General features: G+C 29.5%; 1 protein-coding gene across 1 annotated transcript; it reads right to left on the minus strand.

Moving 5' to 3' along the window:
- Nucleotides 1-678: 678 nt before the first annotated feature.
- On the minus strand, nt 679-10,552 carry LOC107442873 (uncharacterized). The gene is made up of 6 exons (XM_016056541.4): nt 10,318-10,552; nt 7,426-7,938; nt 5,792-6,029; nt 4,161-4,285; nt 3,014-3,220; nt 679-846 (listed from the first exon to the last, which is right to left on the minus strand). The coding sequence occupies exons 1-6, from the start codon at nt 10,352-10,354 to the stop codon at nt 839-841; spliced, it is 1,128 nt and encodes a 375-aa protein (XP_015912027.1). The 5' UTR covers nt 10,355-10,552; the 3' UTR covers nt 679-838.
- Between the last annotated feature and the right edge of the window lie 2,512 nt (nt 10,553-13,064).

Consider the following 13,064-nt stretch of genomic DNA (forward strand, 5'->3'; position numbering starts at 1 on the left):
GCATAAATATAAATTTGATTGGATTATATTCATTTAACAAACTTGATGAAACAATTCCTTAAATTTTCTGAAACCTTTTGAAAATTGATTAATCTAACGGCTTGGGGGTTAAAAGATTTACACCACTATTTATAAAGGCATCTCATTCTACAAAATCATTCAATTTTAGAAATTATCAATTAAAATACGTTAGTTTTAACATATCAATTTATAATATTAGTTTATTAACAATATTCATTTAAAGATATTCGACAAAGATTTCCTACATGTATGATTTAGAAAACAAGACGCGTTTCTTCATGCAACATATATGCTTTAGAGACAGATACGTGATACTTTTGCATCATACGATGAAGAGAATTTAGAGGCAGATACAGTTACAGAGATCTGATATTGTTACATTTTACGATAAAGAGGGTTTAGAGATATAGACGTGATACTATTACATCATACGATAAAGAGGGTTTAGAGATAAAGGCGTGATACTGTTACATCATACGGTAAAGAGGGTTTAGAGACAAAGATGTGATACTGTTACATCATGCGATAAAGAGGTTTTAGAGATAGAGGCGTGATACTGTTACATCATACCATAAAAAGGGTTTAGAGATAAAGATTTGCTTCACTGTTCTACGTAATATTTAGAAGTTGCCAATGTAAACAAAAAAGAACAACAAAAGCATTTTATGGATTTTTATTATTCGATTACAAGCTATTGCTTGATAATTTTTTTAATAATTGTTACAAAAAAGTTTATACAAAAAGTTTTTGATTGAATCCTTTCTTCGTAATTCTAGTATGCTTTTCCATTTTCTAGACTAAAGAATAAACTTCTCCTTCAGGTCCCTAGAAACATAGGTTTGGCAACATAAGTATAAATGCTTATCAGTTACATATTTAGCTATCTATTAAACTTTAAGGTAAAAATATTATTTATTTATTGTTGATAAGCGACCTCTAGTAGCTAAAAGGTTTTCACCGAAACAAAATTTCAAAAAGAATTCTCCGATATATGTGTCACAACAGGTTTTTAATATTCTAATTGTCAAATAAAACCAAGTTAATAAATTTGTTTGTGATTTCAATTTTCTTGACTCGGAATTTGACTCGGAATTAAAAAATGTTGTTTAATGAAAACAATAGCGAGCTCTGTGTGTCTGCTAAGAACCACCTACCAACCATTGAAACTTGCTCACGGAGTTAATTTCAGATGACTTCGCGATCTGAGTTAGCTTGGCTCACATTACAGTTCTCAGTTTGTTTAATTCCCCAGCTTTTTTTCATTTTTATACTTCATATTGATTATATTGGGGAAAAAAATTTAGAACTCAATTTGACACAAAATGTAACTATTCAAATGTTTGTTTAAATAAATACATGGGCATTAAAAAACATCCCAATTGTTTTAGTTATTGTTTCTGTTGTTGTTACATATGCTAATTGCGAGCATCAAAAAGTCTGCTTGAAATCGAACTATTTAAGTCAGAGGGTGTGCTTCTTGTTTTTCAGTGGAGCCATCTATGGCAAAGAATACTATTTTGCCACACTCATACGTCCCAACCAGTTTTATAGGGAGGACGCATTCACGCACCTTTAATCCATCTATAGATCATAATTTTCACCTAAATCAGGCTTTGTGACCCCAACAGATTTAACGTGCATGAGTCACTCGATAGGCTGGATTCGAACTCCCGTTCTCACGAACACGAGTTCAGCATGCTTCCAACCAGGCCGACAACTTTTTTTAACAATACATCTATAAATAACTAAAGGAAATTTTCACTTCAAACTCACCAGAATTACTATCTTATGAAATACAACAGATTTGATTATATTACTGATATAGCGGATTTGAGTGACGGATTTCTATTATTTTCTTTTTCATTTTTTCACTAGTAACTTTGTATTTTTTCTTGTTTTTAACGTGTTTTGTATTTATCTTTCCCGTGGTTTATCGTGGATTATCGTGTGTGAAGGCTCAATACATGATGGCCTTTCTTTCATTTTAACTATAAAACTAAACTAAAAGTTTATTTTTCCATTTTTCCTATAGTAGAGTTATCTAATTTCAATACTATAATCACAGTGAATATTACCTTGCAATGCATAAATTAAAGAATTCTAGAACTCTACGCTGAATTTTGACGCATACAATATAATGTCGGGGAAAGTTAAACTGCTTGGTGTTATTCTTACACATGTGGTATATGTTAATAAGTATTGATGTTTTCTTCTGAGGGAAAAAAACAAGAAGTGAAAATGTTCCATAATTGTTTTAATCTTCAGTAAATTTTTAAAAGTTTACATAGAAATTCTTCATATTCTAAACACTCAAAAGAAGTTAGTGAAAAAAATAAAATACTTGTATGGTTCATTCATTACCAGTGTCATAAAATTTAATTTGTTGCAACAAAGAAAGCGCTTACAAAATATAAAAATAATAAAATGTCTTTCATTTTGTAAAGATGTCTCTTAGACTATAAAATAAAACTGTTATCTCTGCCAGGTTCATTGATTTCTTAATCAAAAAATAATTGTGTACTTTATTTTCCATGTAACTCTAAATAACCTTATTACTACCAGGTTGACTCGGACATCAGCAGGTGTAATTCAGCCATGGGGATGTCTGAGCTTGAAATCACTTCACTTACCTGTTACACTGGAAATCCATCAAAGCTCAATCAATTACAGAATCAACCAATAGGAATATGTTTCTATTGGGATAGGAATACGAATCATCCTATAGGAATAGTGCAAACAGAAATTAATTGAATGATACTAGAACTTCGATCATGTTAAGCCTCTGTCTTGGACTTTTTTTATTAATTATTTAGAATCTGCACCACTAGACTATTTGAGTTGAGCATTACTACTTATTTTCTATTTCTACAGCAAATACCAGTATTTACAGGCATCAGATTTGGTCGCAAACATATAAGATAAACAAAACAAAATAGCTAGTATTATGAGACAAAGTCTCTCAGAATAATAGCAATATTCCAACTTTGGTTACCTGTTTCAGGTTTTGCGCACCATGGCAATGCTGGCTTCCACTCTGGTTTGCCGGTCTTTCTGTTTCGTGAACATTTATACTTTTGTTGCTTTTTAACATTTTGACTTGATGAACAAGCTATCTTACACCATGGCCGATGTTTCATAGAATTATATTTGCAATATTTTTTACCACCAGGCTTCAGCTCGACGTTGCAGTTGTATCCAGCTACAATAAGTAACAAAAGAAACTCGTAAAAATTGAATATAATTTTTGATCCAATTGATATTAATTCAATAAAATCATTCAGACAAATTATTAAAATTAATATTTACACGGATTTTAATAAAAATGGTAAAAGATCCGTCAATGATCAATCAGTTAGATTTACCGAATAAGAATGCCTTTCGATATTGGAATCGAAATATGAATCATCCAATAAGAATCTGGCAAACGGAAATTGATTGAATGAAAAGGAAATACTGATCTAGTTCAGCCTCTGACTTAGACATCTCTATGTTTTTTAACTCTTTACTTTTACTCCTTGTTTTTATTTTAGATAGAAAAAACAAAAAAATTTTATTGTGGGGTGACTTGACATACAAATTGTGTATTGAGTCGTGAGATCATATATTTTTTTATCATCTTTGGTAAGTTATATGATACTGTTTTTAAGATATTAGGGCTCAGTATGTTGCACTTGTTTGAAATTTTGGTACAATTTTAAAATTCTACAAATTTAATATATTTAACCTATTTTAGATTTCCAAAACTCAGATCTCTAGAGCCCTGAAATTGACGAAAAATACGACAAATAAACTAATACTAGCACTTTTGCTTAAACTATATTGTAGTGATATTTTTTCACTGTCCAATTGGTCGTAAAATTAAATCGACAATTAAAACTCGAATAATTGGCAGACATCCAATTTCTGACATTTTTAAAACAATGCAGGGTATCTCTTAATAAGGTTTTTTTTTTAATACTTTATGGAATTCTGAACTGCATCAATCACAGAACAGCAATATTGCTTTTAAACTAGTTCTATTGTAACACTAAATTGAAAAGCACTTCTAGTATCTGTATCATCTTTCTTTTCAGTACTTGATGAAACTAAAAAGAAGATCAAACTATTATTTGCAATTTGGAATTCAAACTGTTACTTACGCACACAATCAGAGAATGATCTAGAAGGAGACCATTTCCCCTTTTTTCTGTTGCATTTCTGCATTCTGTTTCTTGCAGGATGGTTATTGAACACGTATCCATATACACATGTTTGATTACATTTTCTAAAAATAAAATAAAAATACTTCACTACTAATGGGTGAATTTTATATTTGAAGCATTTTTGAATCTGAAATCAGTTCAAAATAAAATTATTAATTGAAATTGATACTTGTATATGCCTTGCACATGCTTTAACAGTTAGCATCAACATTGATTTAAAATTTAGACTTGTAAGGATCTTATAAGTCATTAAAGTATCCTCTTAAAAACGATTAACAGGTAACAGACCGGGACAAAAACAAATAACAGACCCGACAAGTAACCGAAGTAGAGAATTTTACATAATTCATTTTTTTACTACCACAAGTAAAATTTAAATACTTACGACGTCATATATCAAGAATGATTCCCAGAATCACTTTACATTATGGCAAATTACAAACAATAAGTGAAGCTTCTCTAATTAACTTTAAAAATTTCGTAACTGAGCGGACACCATAAAATATTACTCACCTTCTGAAAGTTTGAAAATCTTCAAAAGTTCAAAAATTGTTCTGGAGTTATTTTTCGTATTGTAAAAGGACAAATTGACTTTAGATTACAATTGTAGTTTGACTAGGATTGCTTTGCATTAAAAATTTATAAATAAAAATAAGCGTTTGACAAATTCTTATAATGTTATGCAGGATGTATGGATTTAATCGTATGTTTTTTTTAAAAGCACAAACATCTAAGCCAACAGACTCTCAAATTTCATAACAAAAAATACTCTTTTGTTAGGCATCAAAAATGCCACATATATAAAATCCACGCTAATATTTTTTCCAATATGGTATAGTTACTTTTTTTTTGCTTGATTAAAAACTTCATTCACTTCAAAAATATACAGATTGGATATATAAGTCGACATGCTCAAAAACTCAAAAATAGGCCCCCATTTTCAAGGCTTGCCAAACGTGAATGAAAGTAAACAAAAGTCATTTGAAATATAAGACGGTTACTGGTTTTTTTTTAGTTTTGTTTCTCACCTTTATTTACCATTTTTTGTTGGCAACTTTTCATTTTATAATTCAAATCACTTTTATTTCTTCTCATTCACGTCTGACAAGTCTTGAAAATGGATGCCAATTTTCGAGCGCTTGAAACATGTCAACTGTAATATCCAATCTGTATATTTTTGGTGCTAATGAAGTTTTTCAATCGAGTAATGTCTTATGACTTCAGTTTCTTGGGATTATTTATTTAATGGTGGTTTTATGTTTTTACCTCCAAGTAATGAGTTTCAAATTAACTTTCAGAAACACAGGGTGTTCTGTAATGACTATCCTTATTTCATATTTTTTAAATCATTCTAAAAATTAAACCCAAATAAGGATGAGAGTCGCAAATTAACATTTAAGTGAAGAAAAAACAAAATATCGAAACGTAATAAATGTGATTTTGACTGAAAGAGAGTAATATAGAGTAAAGAAAATAATAATAAAAATAAAGTATAAACGAGAGTAAATAGAGAATCTTAACATTTTTAAACATTTACTTTGTAAATAAATATGGAAATGCTTACTTACACTTCAGATGAATAAATTGTGCAATCCAGATGTGAATATTTCATGAACCTTGGAACTCGACATTTTTTTTCATCAATTGGGCTTTCCTCATCTCTTTTGGGGCGTTTTTTTCTCAAGGACCTTTTATTTGTGCTTCTTTTTTCAAGTTTCATAGAACCTACATCACTTACTACTGAACCAGAATTATAACTCTCATTCTCAAAAGAATTTGGTATGATACTGGCATCATTATCGTTTTCTAAGAAAAAATTATTTTCAAATTTTAGAGATCAGAAATAATTAAAAAGGAATTTTTGAAACGATTTTCAATGCTGTAAAACCAAATGAACAATTTGGTTGTAAAATTTATGTTTGTTTATTAATTTCTTTATTACTTAACCCTTTGAAATAGATGGGACAACGATTTCCCCTTTATGCACTTTTTCACTTTATGTATTTTGTGTATTTCTCTTTATGTACTTTTTGCATTTTCACAAGCAAAAATATATTTTTTTTATTTCTTAATAATAAAAAACAGTTTAATAGTTACTAAAAAAATCTGTTATATTATCAGTATTATATTTGTAGAAATATTAAGTTAATATTTTATAAAATTAAAGTAAAATATTAAGTTTGGAAAGAGTAGTTCGAAAAAATCCTTTTTTTCATTCATATTCGAAAATTTATCCACCATTCATTTTGTGAATTAAAGAAGTTTCAGTAATGTAAAACTGTTCCTCTTAGATATAAATAAGTGCAAATTAAGTAAATTTTAGAAATTATTGTTTTGAAGTTGTTCGATAGATTTCACCTTTAACTTAGAAAAAAGCATCGGTATATATATATATATATATATATATACTCAAATATTAGTACGCCATGGCTTAAACAAAAGCAAGTTTTAAAACCGGAATCAGATATTGAAAATTCTGGTGTATCCTTCCACCTATGTTTACTAGACAATGCCCTTACCCAAATTCCGTCTACCACTGAGGATATTAGCGTCAGCACTGTGGTCGATGCAAGCTGGATGCGGAATTCGTATCGACCAGCCATCACTGGGATTCGAACCCGGTTCACCTCGTTGGAAGGCGAAAGCTCTATCCCCTACGCCATCGCGGCTCAAACTATATATACTGGAAGGAATTATCTAAGCTTTGACAAAAGTTTTTTGACAAAGGTATTATGACAAAGGTTTTGACAAAGGTTATCTTATATATTCAAAAATAATATTCAACTTTTTTGAAGAAAGAAAAAGATCGCCAATTCGTCAATTTTTCCGAGTAAATGAAAGTTATTAAAATCAATGAATAATTTACAATTTTTGTATATTTGTTTTAACCCGAACAATCAAAGTTAGAATAACTTTTCAAGTTATGTTAAAAGAGCTTTTCAAACAATAAAAATCAAGATCACAGATGCTTTTCATTTTCACGAAACTGTGGCTTTTTTTACAAGCATTTCGTACCATTTTCATATTAAGGAAAGAGGGAACAGTCTAAAAATAAACCTAATGTAACCTACTGATCATGATTTACTTTACGGTATCATAATAGATTAAATCATAGCATATTATTCACACAAAAAAAACTTAGAACCTTGGAAGAACAGGATTCTAATAAATATAGAATTAAACAAGATTGAAACATAGCTACCCAGTTCTGGTATTTCCTCTGTTACAAATACTGTACTTGGCATAACTGTAAATGAAGTCCCATTATCGTGAATTATCACATCATTTACCTCATCACCAAACCAACTATCTATATGAACACTTAACGCTGTCATTTGATTATCAGTTAATTCATCAGAGATGCCATCATCACTGTTATAATTTTCAGTTACAGTTGAGTTCGTTTCCATGTCTGGTTCAGGGGTGGTTGAAAAATTCGATTTTCGAAGTAAATAGGTTGATTCTTGTCCTGTTACGTCATCAATCGTAGATTTATCCTTAAACTCATTATAATTTTCTTTAAAATTCTCCGTGTTGTTTGAATCTTTTGATAAATATGAGAATTTGGAATGGTTTCCTTCTTTTAAAGAGTTTGCTTTTACCTCAACTTCTTCATTTAAATTTTTCAAGATGTTATACCGTGGACTATTATCTGTTTCGTCTATATTTTGGATATCTGGAGGAAAACTTTCAACAGAATGCTGCTGAATTAAAGCTGAAATTACAAAAAAAAGTGTTTGTATTAAAATCAAAACACCATACAAAAAATAGTAACTCAAAACTTAAACAGAGAATACAAACAGTAATCAATTAGACGAGTTATTCAACAGGCCAGTGGAGCGGCTCCAAAACGTTAAAGCTGTTAAAATATTTAATCGGTTTTAATCTTAAGATTATGGACACGTTCCCTCCTTTCTCTTTTTAGTAAGCAAATAGTTCAGATATAAGTAACGCGTTTAAAAAACTATCTTTTACTTAATATTTTCAAATACTTATGCCAACTGCATTTTTCTCTTGCAACTTTTTCATCGAAAAGAAAATTCATGTAAAATATATATCTTGGAAATTGAGAATCAGATCGATGAATTTAGGCATATTGGTCGAATCAGGTCCAAATAAATTCATGAAAGAAATATTCCCTAAGTCTCTGAAAATGATGAATCGAATATTATTATAAGTTCAGATTTTGATCTGCTTTATTGCAGCTTGTGTTTCTTACTACTCTCTTTCCTATTTGAAATATTAGTAAAAAAATATTATTAACATATATAAAGCATTATGTTGTCAGTTAAAAACTAAGGAAAACGTTCGAGATCAGACGATAGTTTAAATTTTAGAACTTGACACGATTCGAAACATGATCCACTGATTTTGTATCGTGTACAAAACTAGCCCATTCTCCTTAAGGGCCTTTTCCATACTCTTGTTCTCAGATTTTTCTTTAATTTAGAACTCATATTTTTCTTGAAAAAGGTCTGTATGACGCTTAAGTTCTAATTGAAGTGTGTTCTCGTACCCTGCTTCGATAATAGATACTTTCCTTGCGCTAAATTTTCAAAATCTCTAGGAGTGTATGGAAATCACCAACATTCCGCACACTCCGGAAATTTTGGAACACTTGGAACCAAAATATCGCACAAATTTGCCGGAACCTTAATAAGATACCAAGTTCAACCATAACTATGGTTAAACTTGAAAGGAAACGATGGTCAATTTAACATCTCATTAAAATTGCAGAAAATTTGATGTAATTCAAATTAAGTGGAATCGTTTTAAGGCAACAGCAATTAAAACATAATGTTCCTTATCACAGAGATATCAAAATAATAATGAAAAAAGGTAAATATAAAAAAAAAGGTATTGCATTAATTTATCACACTATTAAAAGCTTAAGGGAAAAAAAGCATCTAAACTAGCATTTTTAGAGAATTCTAATTTTTTTTAAATTATAGAAAAAACGTTTTAATTAAAAAATATTGAAATCCGTTAAAATTATGCTTAATAAAATAAACAAAACTATTCTGTTTTGTGCCAAAATTGTATCTCTACGATAAGTCTTCTTTTGTATTTCTATTGATAATTATTGAAATTGGTATGAGTCCTGCAACACTCCAATATACAGCTTTCTAACTGAATAGATAGAAGCATCTCATTTAACCCTTTGCTTGCGGTATACTATTTGTACCATTACATGCGGTTCACATATTGTACCAGCCTGTACCTTGTATACTGTACCAGCGAAAGGTTAACAGAAGAAAAAAGTCAATAATGAAAATTTTAAATACACGCTGATTTTAACAACATTTTTATTAATTAGGTATTATGTGTGAGGATGGAATTTTACAATTAAACTCTCAACCATTTTCAATTGTAGCTGGTTGCTTGATAACAAATCAAGTCTCAATCGAATTCCTGACCACTATCATCAAAATTTATCCCCATATTATCGAAGCAATAAGTTTCTCGTTAATTAAAACTTCAGCCTAACTAGAGTTTTGAAATCTTCAACAGAGTTCGCTCTGTGATCATAATACAATTCAAATTTAAATCAGTTATACGAAACCTTTTTAAATCGATTTTACGAGCCATTTTCAAAATTCGCGGAAACGATTGAAGTTCGTTGCTTGATGACAATGCATTTCTCAATTAAATTCATGTCCACTATCATCAAATGTTTTTTTCACTCTCATCATGGTTATTTATCGCCATGATGAGTTTCTCGTCAATCAAACTTACACCTAATTTGAGTTTCAAATCTTAGAGCTCTGTTTCTGATGACAATGCAATACAAATTAAATCAATTCAACGATAACTTTGAGTGGTTAGTCTGACAGCAAGTAGATTCTATCTCATGACCCATCTATCACCGTATCACCAATGATGTATCACCGTATCACCGTATCAACACTGTAGTCAGGGTGAGCAAAAAGGGAAATTCAAATCGACCAGCCATCACTGGTACTCGAGCTTCGGAACCTCAATGAGAGGCGAGAGCTCTATCCCATTAGCAACCGCGGCTCTAGTCCACTTGCAACAAGGGAACTGAATCAAATAATTTTATAATTTTTAAACTATAAACAATTTAAATACTTACCAAAGAGAACTAAGAAAAACATTCTCAGCCTTCTCATTTCGTGTGCTTTAGTATTTTAACAAATTTGCACAATCGTGAAAGTGATCTCATTTTTAAAATCTGTGTGTAGATTTATTATTACACAAAAATATGCCAAGTAACGAAATCTTTCATGAATTTTCATTGTTATCAGTAGTTAAAACATCAAATAGTTTTTCAGAAAAATATACTTGCTAATGTAAAACATTAAAATACTAGCTTCAAGAAATAAAAATAATAATGGTAAAAGTTCATCGAAAATCAATAAATAAAAAGGGAAAAGTAATAATTTCCAGAAAAACTTCTAGATCCATTGTTCTTATAATTCGAAGAAAGAATTAAAACACAACAAAAGAAAAATCTATTAATAAAAGACTCTAGCTTCAAAATCAGGCTATAAACTTTTAATGCATTCTCTCATAATGAAAAAGCCATATACCGCCAATTTTTGTTTAACATATTTTTTATACTTTTTCCATTATTTTGTATTAATTTGGGTATAGTATATATATATATATATATATATATATATATATATATATATATATATATATATATATATATATATATATATATATATATATATATATATATATATATATATATATATATATATATATATATATATATATATATATATATATATATATATATATATATATATATATATATATATATATATATATATATATATATATATATATTTACTTACCACTCTAAAAAAATCTTAAATAAAAGTGATATTTAAGTAATTTTTAAACTTATAACCGTGTACAAAACCATACGAACAAACCTAGATACAACGAGTGCAACATGTATCGGGAAATCCGCTTTTACAACAAGTGCTCAAGTCACCGACAAAATTTTAACATTAAGTAACAAATTAAAATTACCAACCACTTGCTGTTACGATATGTTTCAAAGAGAAATTCATTTTTTTCTGTTTAAGAAAGTTTTATTAGACAAACAAATACAAAAAAGATAATTTTATTTATTTTTATCAATACAAAGAATTAAATACGAGTATCTTGTACTCTTATCATATAATATTCATAAAGATATCACGTGTGGTTGACCAACGGCTAAGTTATCTTCCTCCTTAAAAATGAATATTACTTCTATTTTTAAGAATCCTACTATAAACTTTGTTGAATATCATACATCTAACATATTCCGATATTACCTTTCTGCACAGTGTACTTTTGATACCGATATTCAGGTCTGTCGATGTTTATTTTCAAGTTTACTATCTCGGACAAAAGCAGTATACTTTGGATATGCACTATTCAGGGCTGTCCATGTTTATTGTCAAGTTTACTATCTCGGACAAAAGCAGTATACTTTAGATATGCACTATTCAGGGCTGTCCATGTTTATTGTCAAGTTTACTATCTCGGACAAAAGCAGTATACTTTAGATATGCACTATTCAGGGCTGTCCATGTTTATTGTCAAGTTTACTATCTCGGACAAAAGCAGTCTACTTTAGATATGCACTATTCAGGGCTGTCAATGTTTATTGTCAAGTTTACTATCTCGGACAAAAGCAGTCTACTTTAGATATGCACTATTCAGGGCTGTCAATGTTTATTGTCAAGTTTACTATCTCGGACAAAAGCAGTCTACTTTAGATATGCACTATTAAGGACTATCCATGCTTATTGTCAAGTTTACTAACTTGGGCACAAGCAGTATACTTTAGATATGCACTGTTCAGAGCTGTCGATGTTTGTTGTCATGTTTACTAACTTGGACAAAGACAGTATACTTTAGCTATTCACTAAATAAAGTATGAGTTAAAAGGGAATGTCTATTTTATCTTTTAATTTTTTTTGTTATTGTTTCAATAAATATTAGAGTGAACTTAAAGCAGCAAAATCAATTTAATGATAATTCCAGCTGCTATTTTATTGCTTCACAAAAAATTATTTCGATACTCAAAACTTCAAAAAAGATTTAGCACCATCTATATATCTAACTGCAAATCAAAGATGTATTTCCGTCGTAGAAGCATTAGAGCTATTTTTAAAGCAAACTTATACAGAATGTTCCGTAAATCAGCATCTTCAAAATATTTGTTGCATTAAAAAGTATTTTTAAATTTACTCATTGTTTAAAATCTTTGTATTAATATCAATTCCAAACAGAACATTTTTTCCATCATTAGTATTATAAACTTTCTTCCCTTCAATTATAATCTACTTTCTGTTAAATAGTTTATACTTAGATCAAGTTGGCCCATGTTTCTTGGAAATATCCATCACTGAATATTATTCCTTCAAGCAGTATGAAATCTACTATGAAAGTCATTCAGTTTTTTATGATTTTTCCCTCTTTATTACGCGATATTACATAATTAGGGATTTCTTCCAACTGAGAAACTAAACTAAACTCTGTGGCGCTACAGCCCATCGAGGGCCAAATCCCACTATGCCCATTTCAGTTTTCCTGACCTTGGGTCAACTATTTTCTTCAAGTAATCATTATTGTAAAAAATGAAGCAAGCAGATTTAGATGAGATTTTTCTGTCTACCGTAAAATACTAAAATAAAGAATCGTTTTTTGTTTTTGTTTTTTCGCGCTATCTGTCTTCCTGTGTTTTTCCCCGTCAACCAGAACAGTTTTACATTTATTAAATGTCGAAAAAATACACAAATTGTTAATATTTTAGAAAGTAAATGCATAAATGTGAAAACCGCCGGATGAAGTTCAATTTTATTTCCAATCATA

Source organism: Parasteatoda tepidariorum, chromosome 4 (genome assembly GCF_982258835.1).
Source record: "Parasteatoda tepidariorum strain Cologne lab strain chromosome 4, Ptep-v5.0, whole genome shotgun sequence".
Taxonomy (NCBI): Eukaryota; Metazoa; Arthropoda; class Arachnida; order Araneae; family Theridiidae; genus Parasteatoda; species Parasteatoda tepidariorum.

Bases quoted from the DNA above. Each gene is read 5' to 3' on its own strand.
- LOC107442873 (XM_016056541.4), bottom strand. From the start codon at position 10,354: ATGAGAAGGCTGAGAATGTTTTTCTTAGTTCTCTTTG. The intron at 7,939-10,317 runs GTAAGTATTTAA...TTGTAATTTCAG, and splicing joins GTTTTTCTTAGTTCTCTTTG to CTTTAATTCAGCAGCATTCT. The intron at 4,286-5,791 runs GTAAGTAAGCAT...TTTTATTTTTAG, and splicing joins ACAATTTATTCATCTGAAGT to AAAATGTAATCAAACATGTG.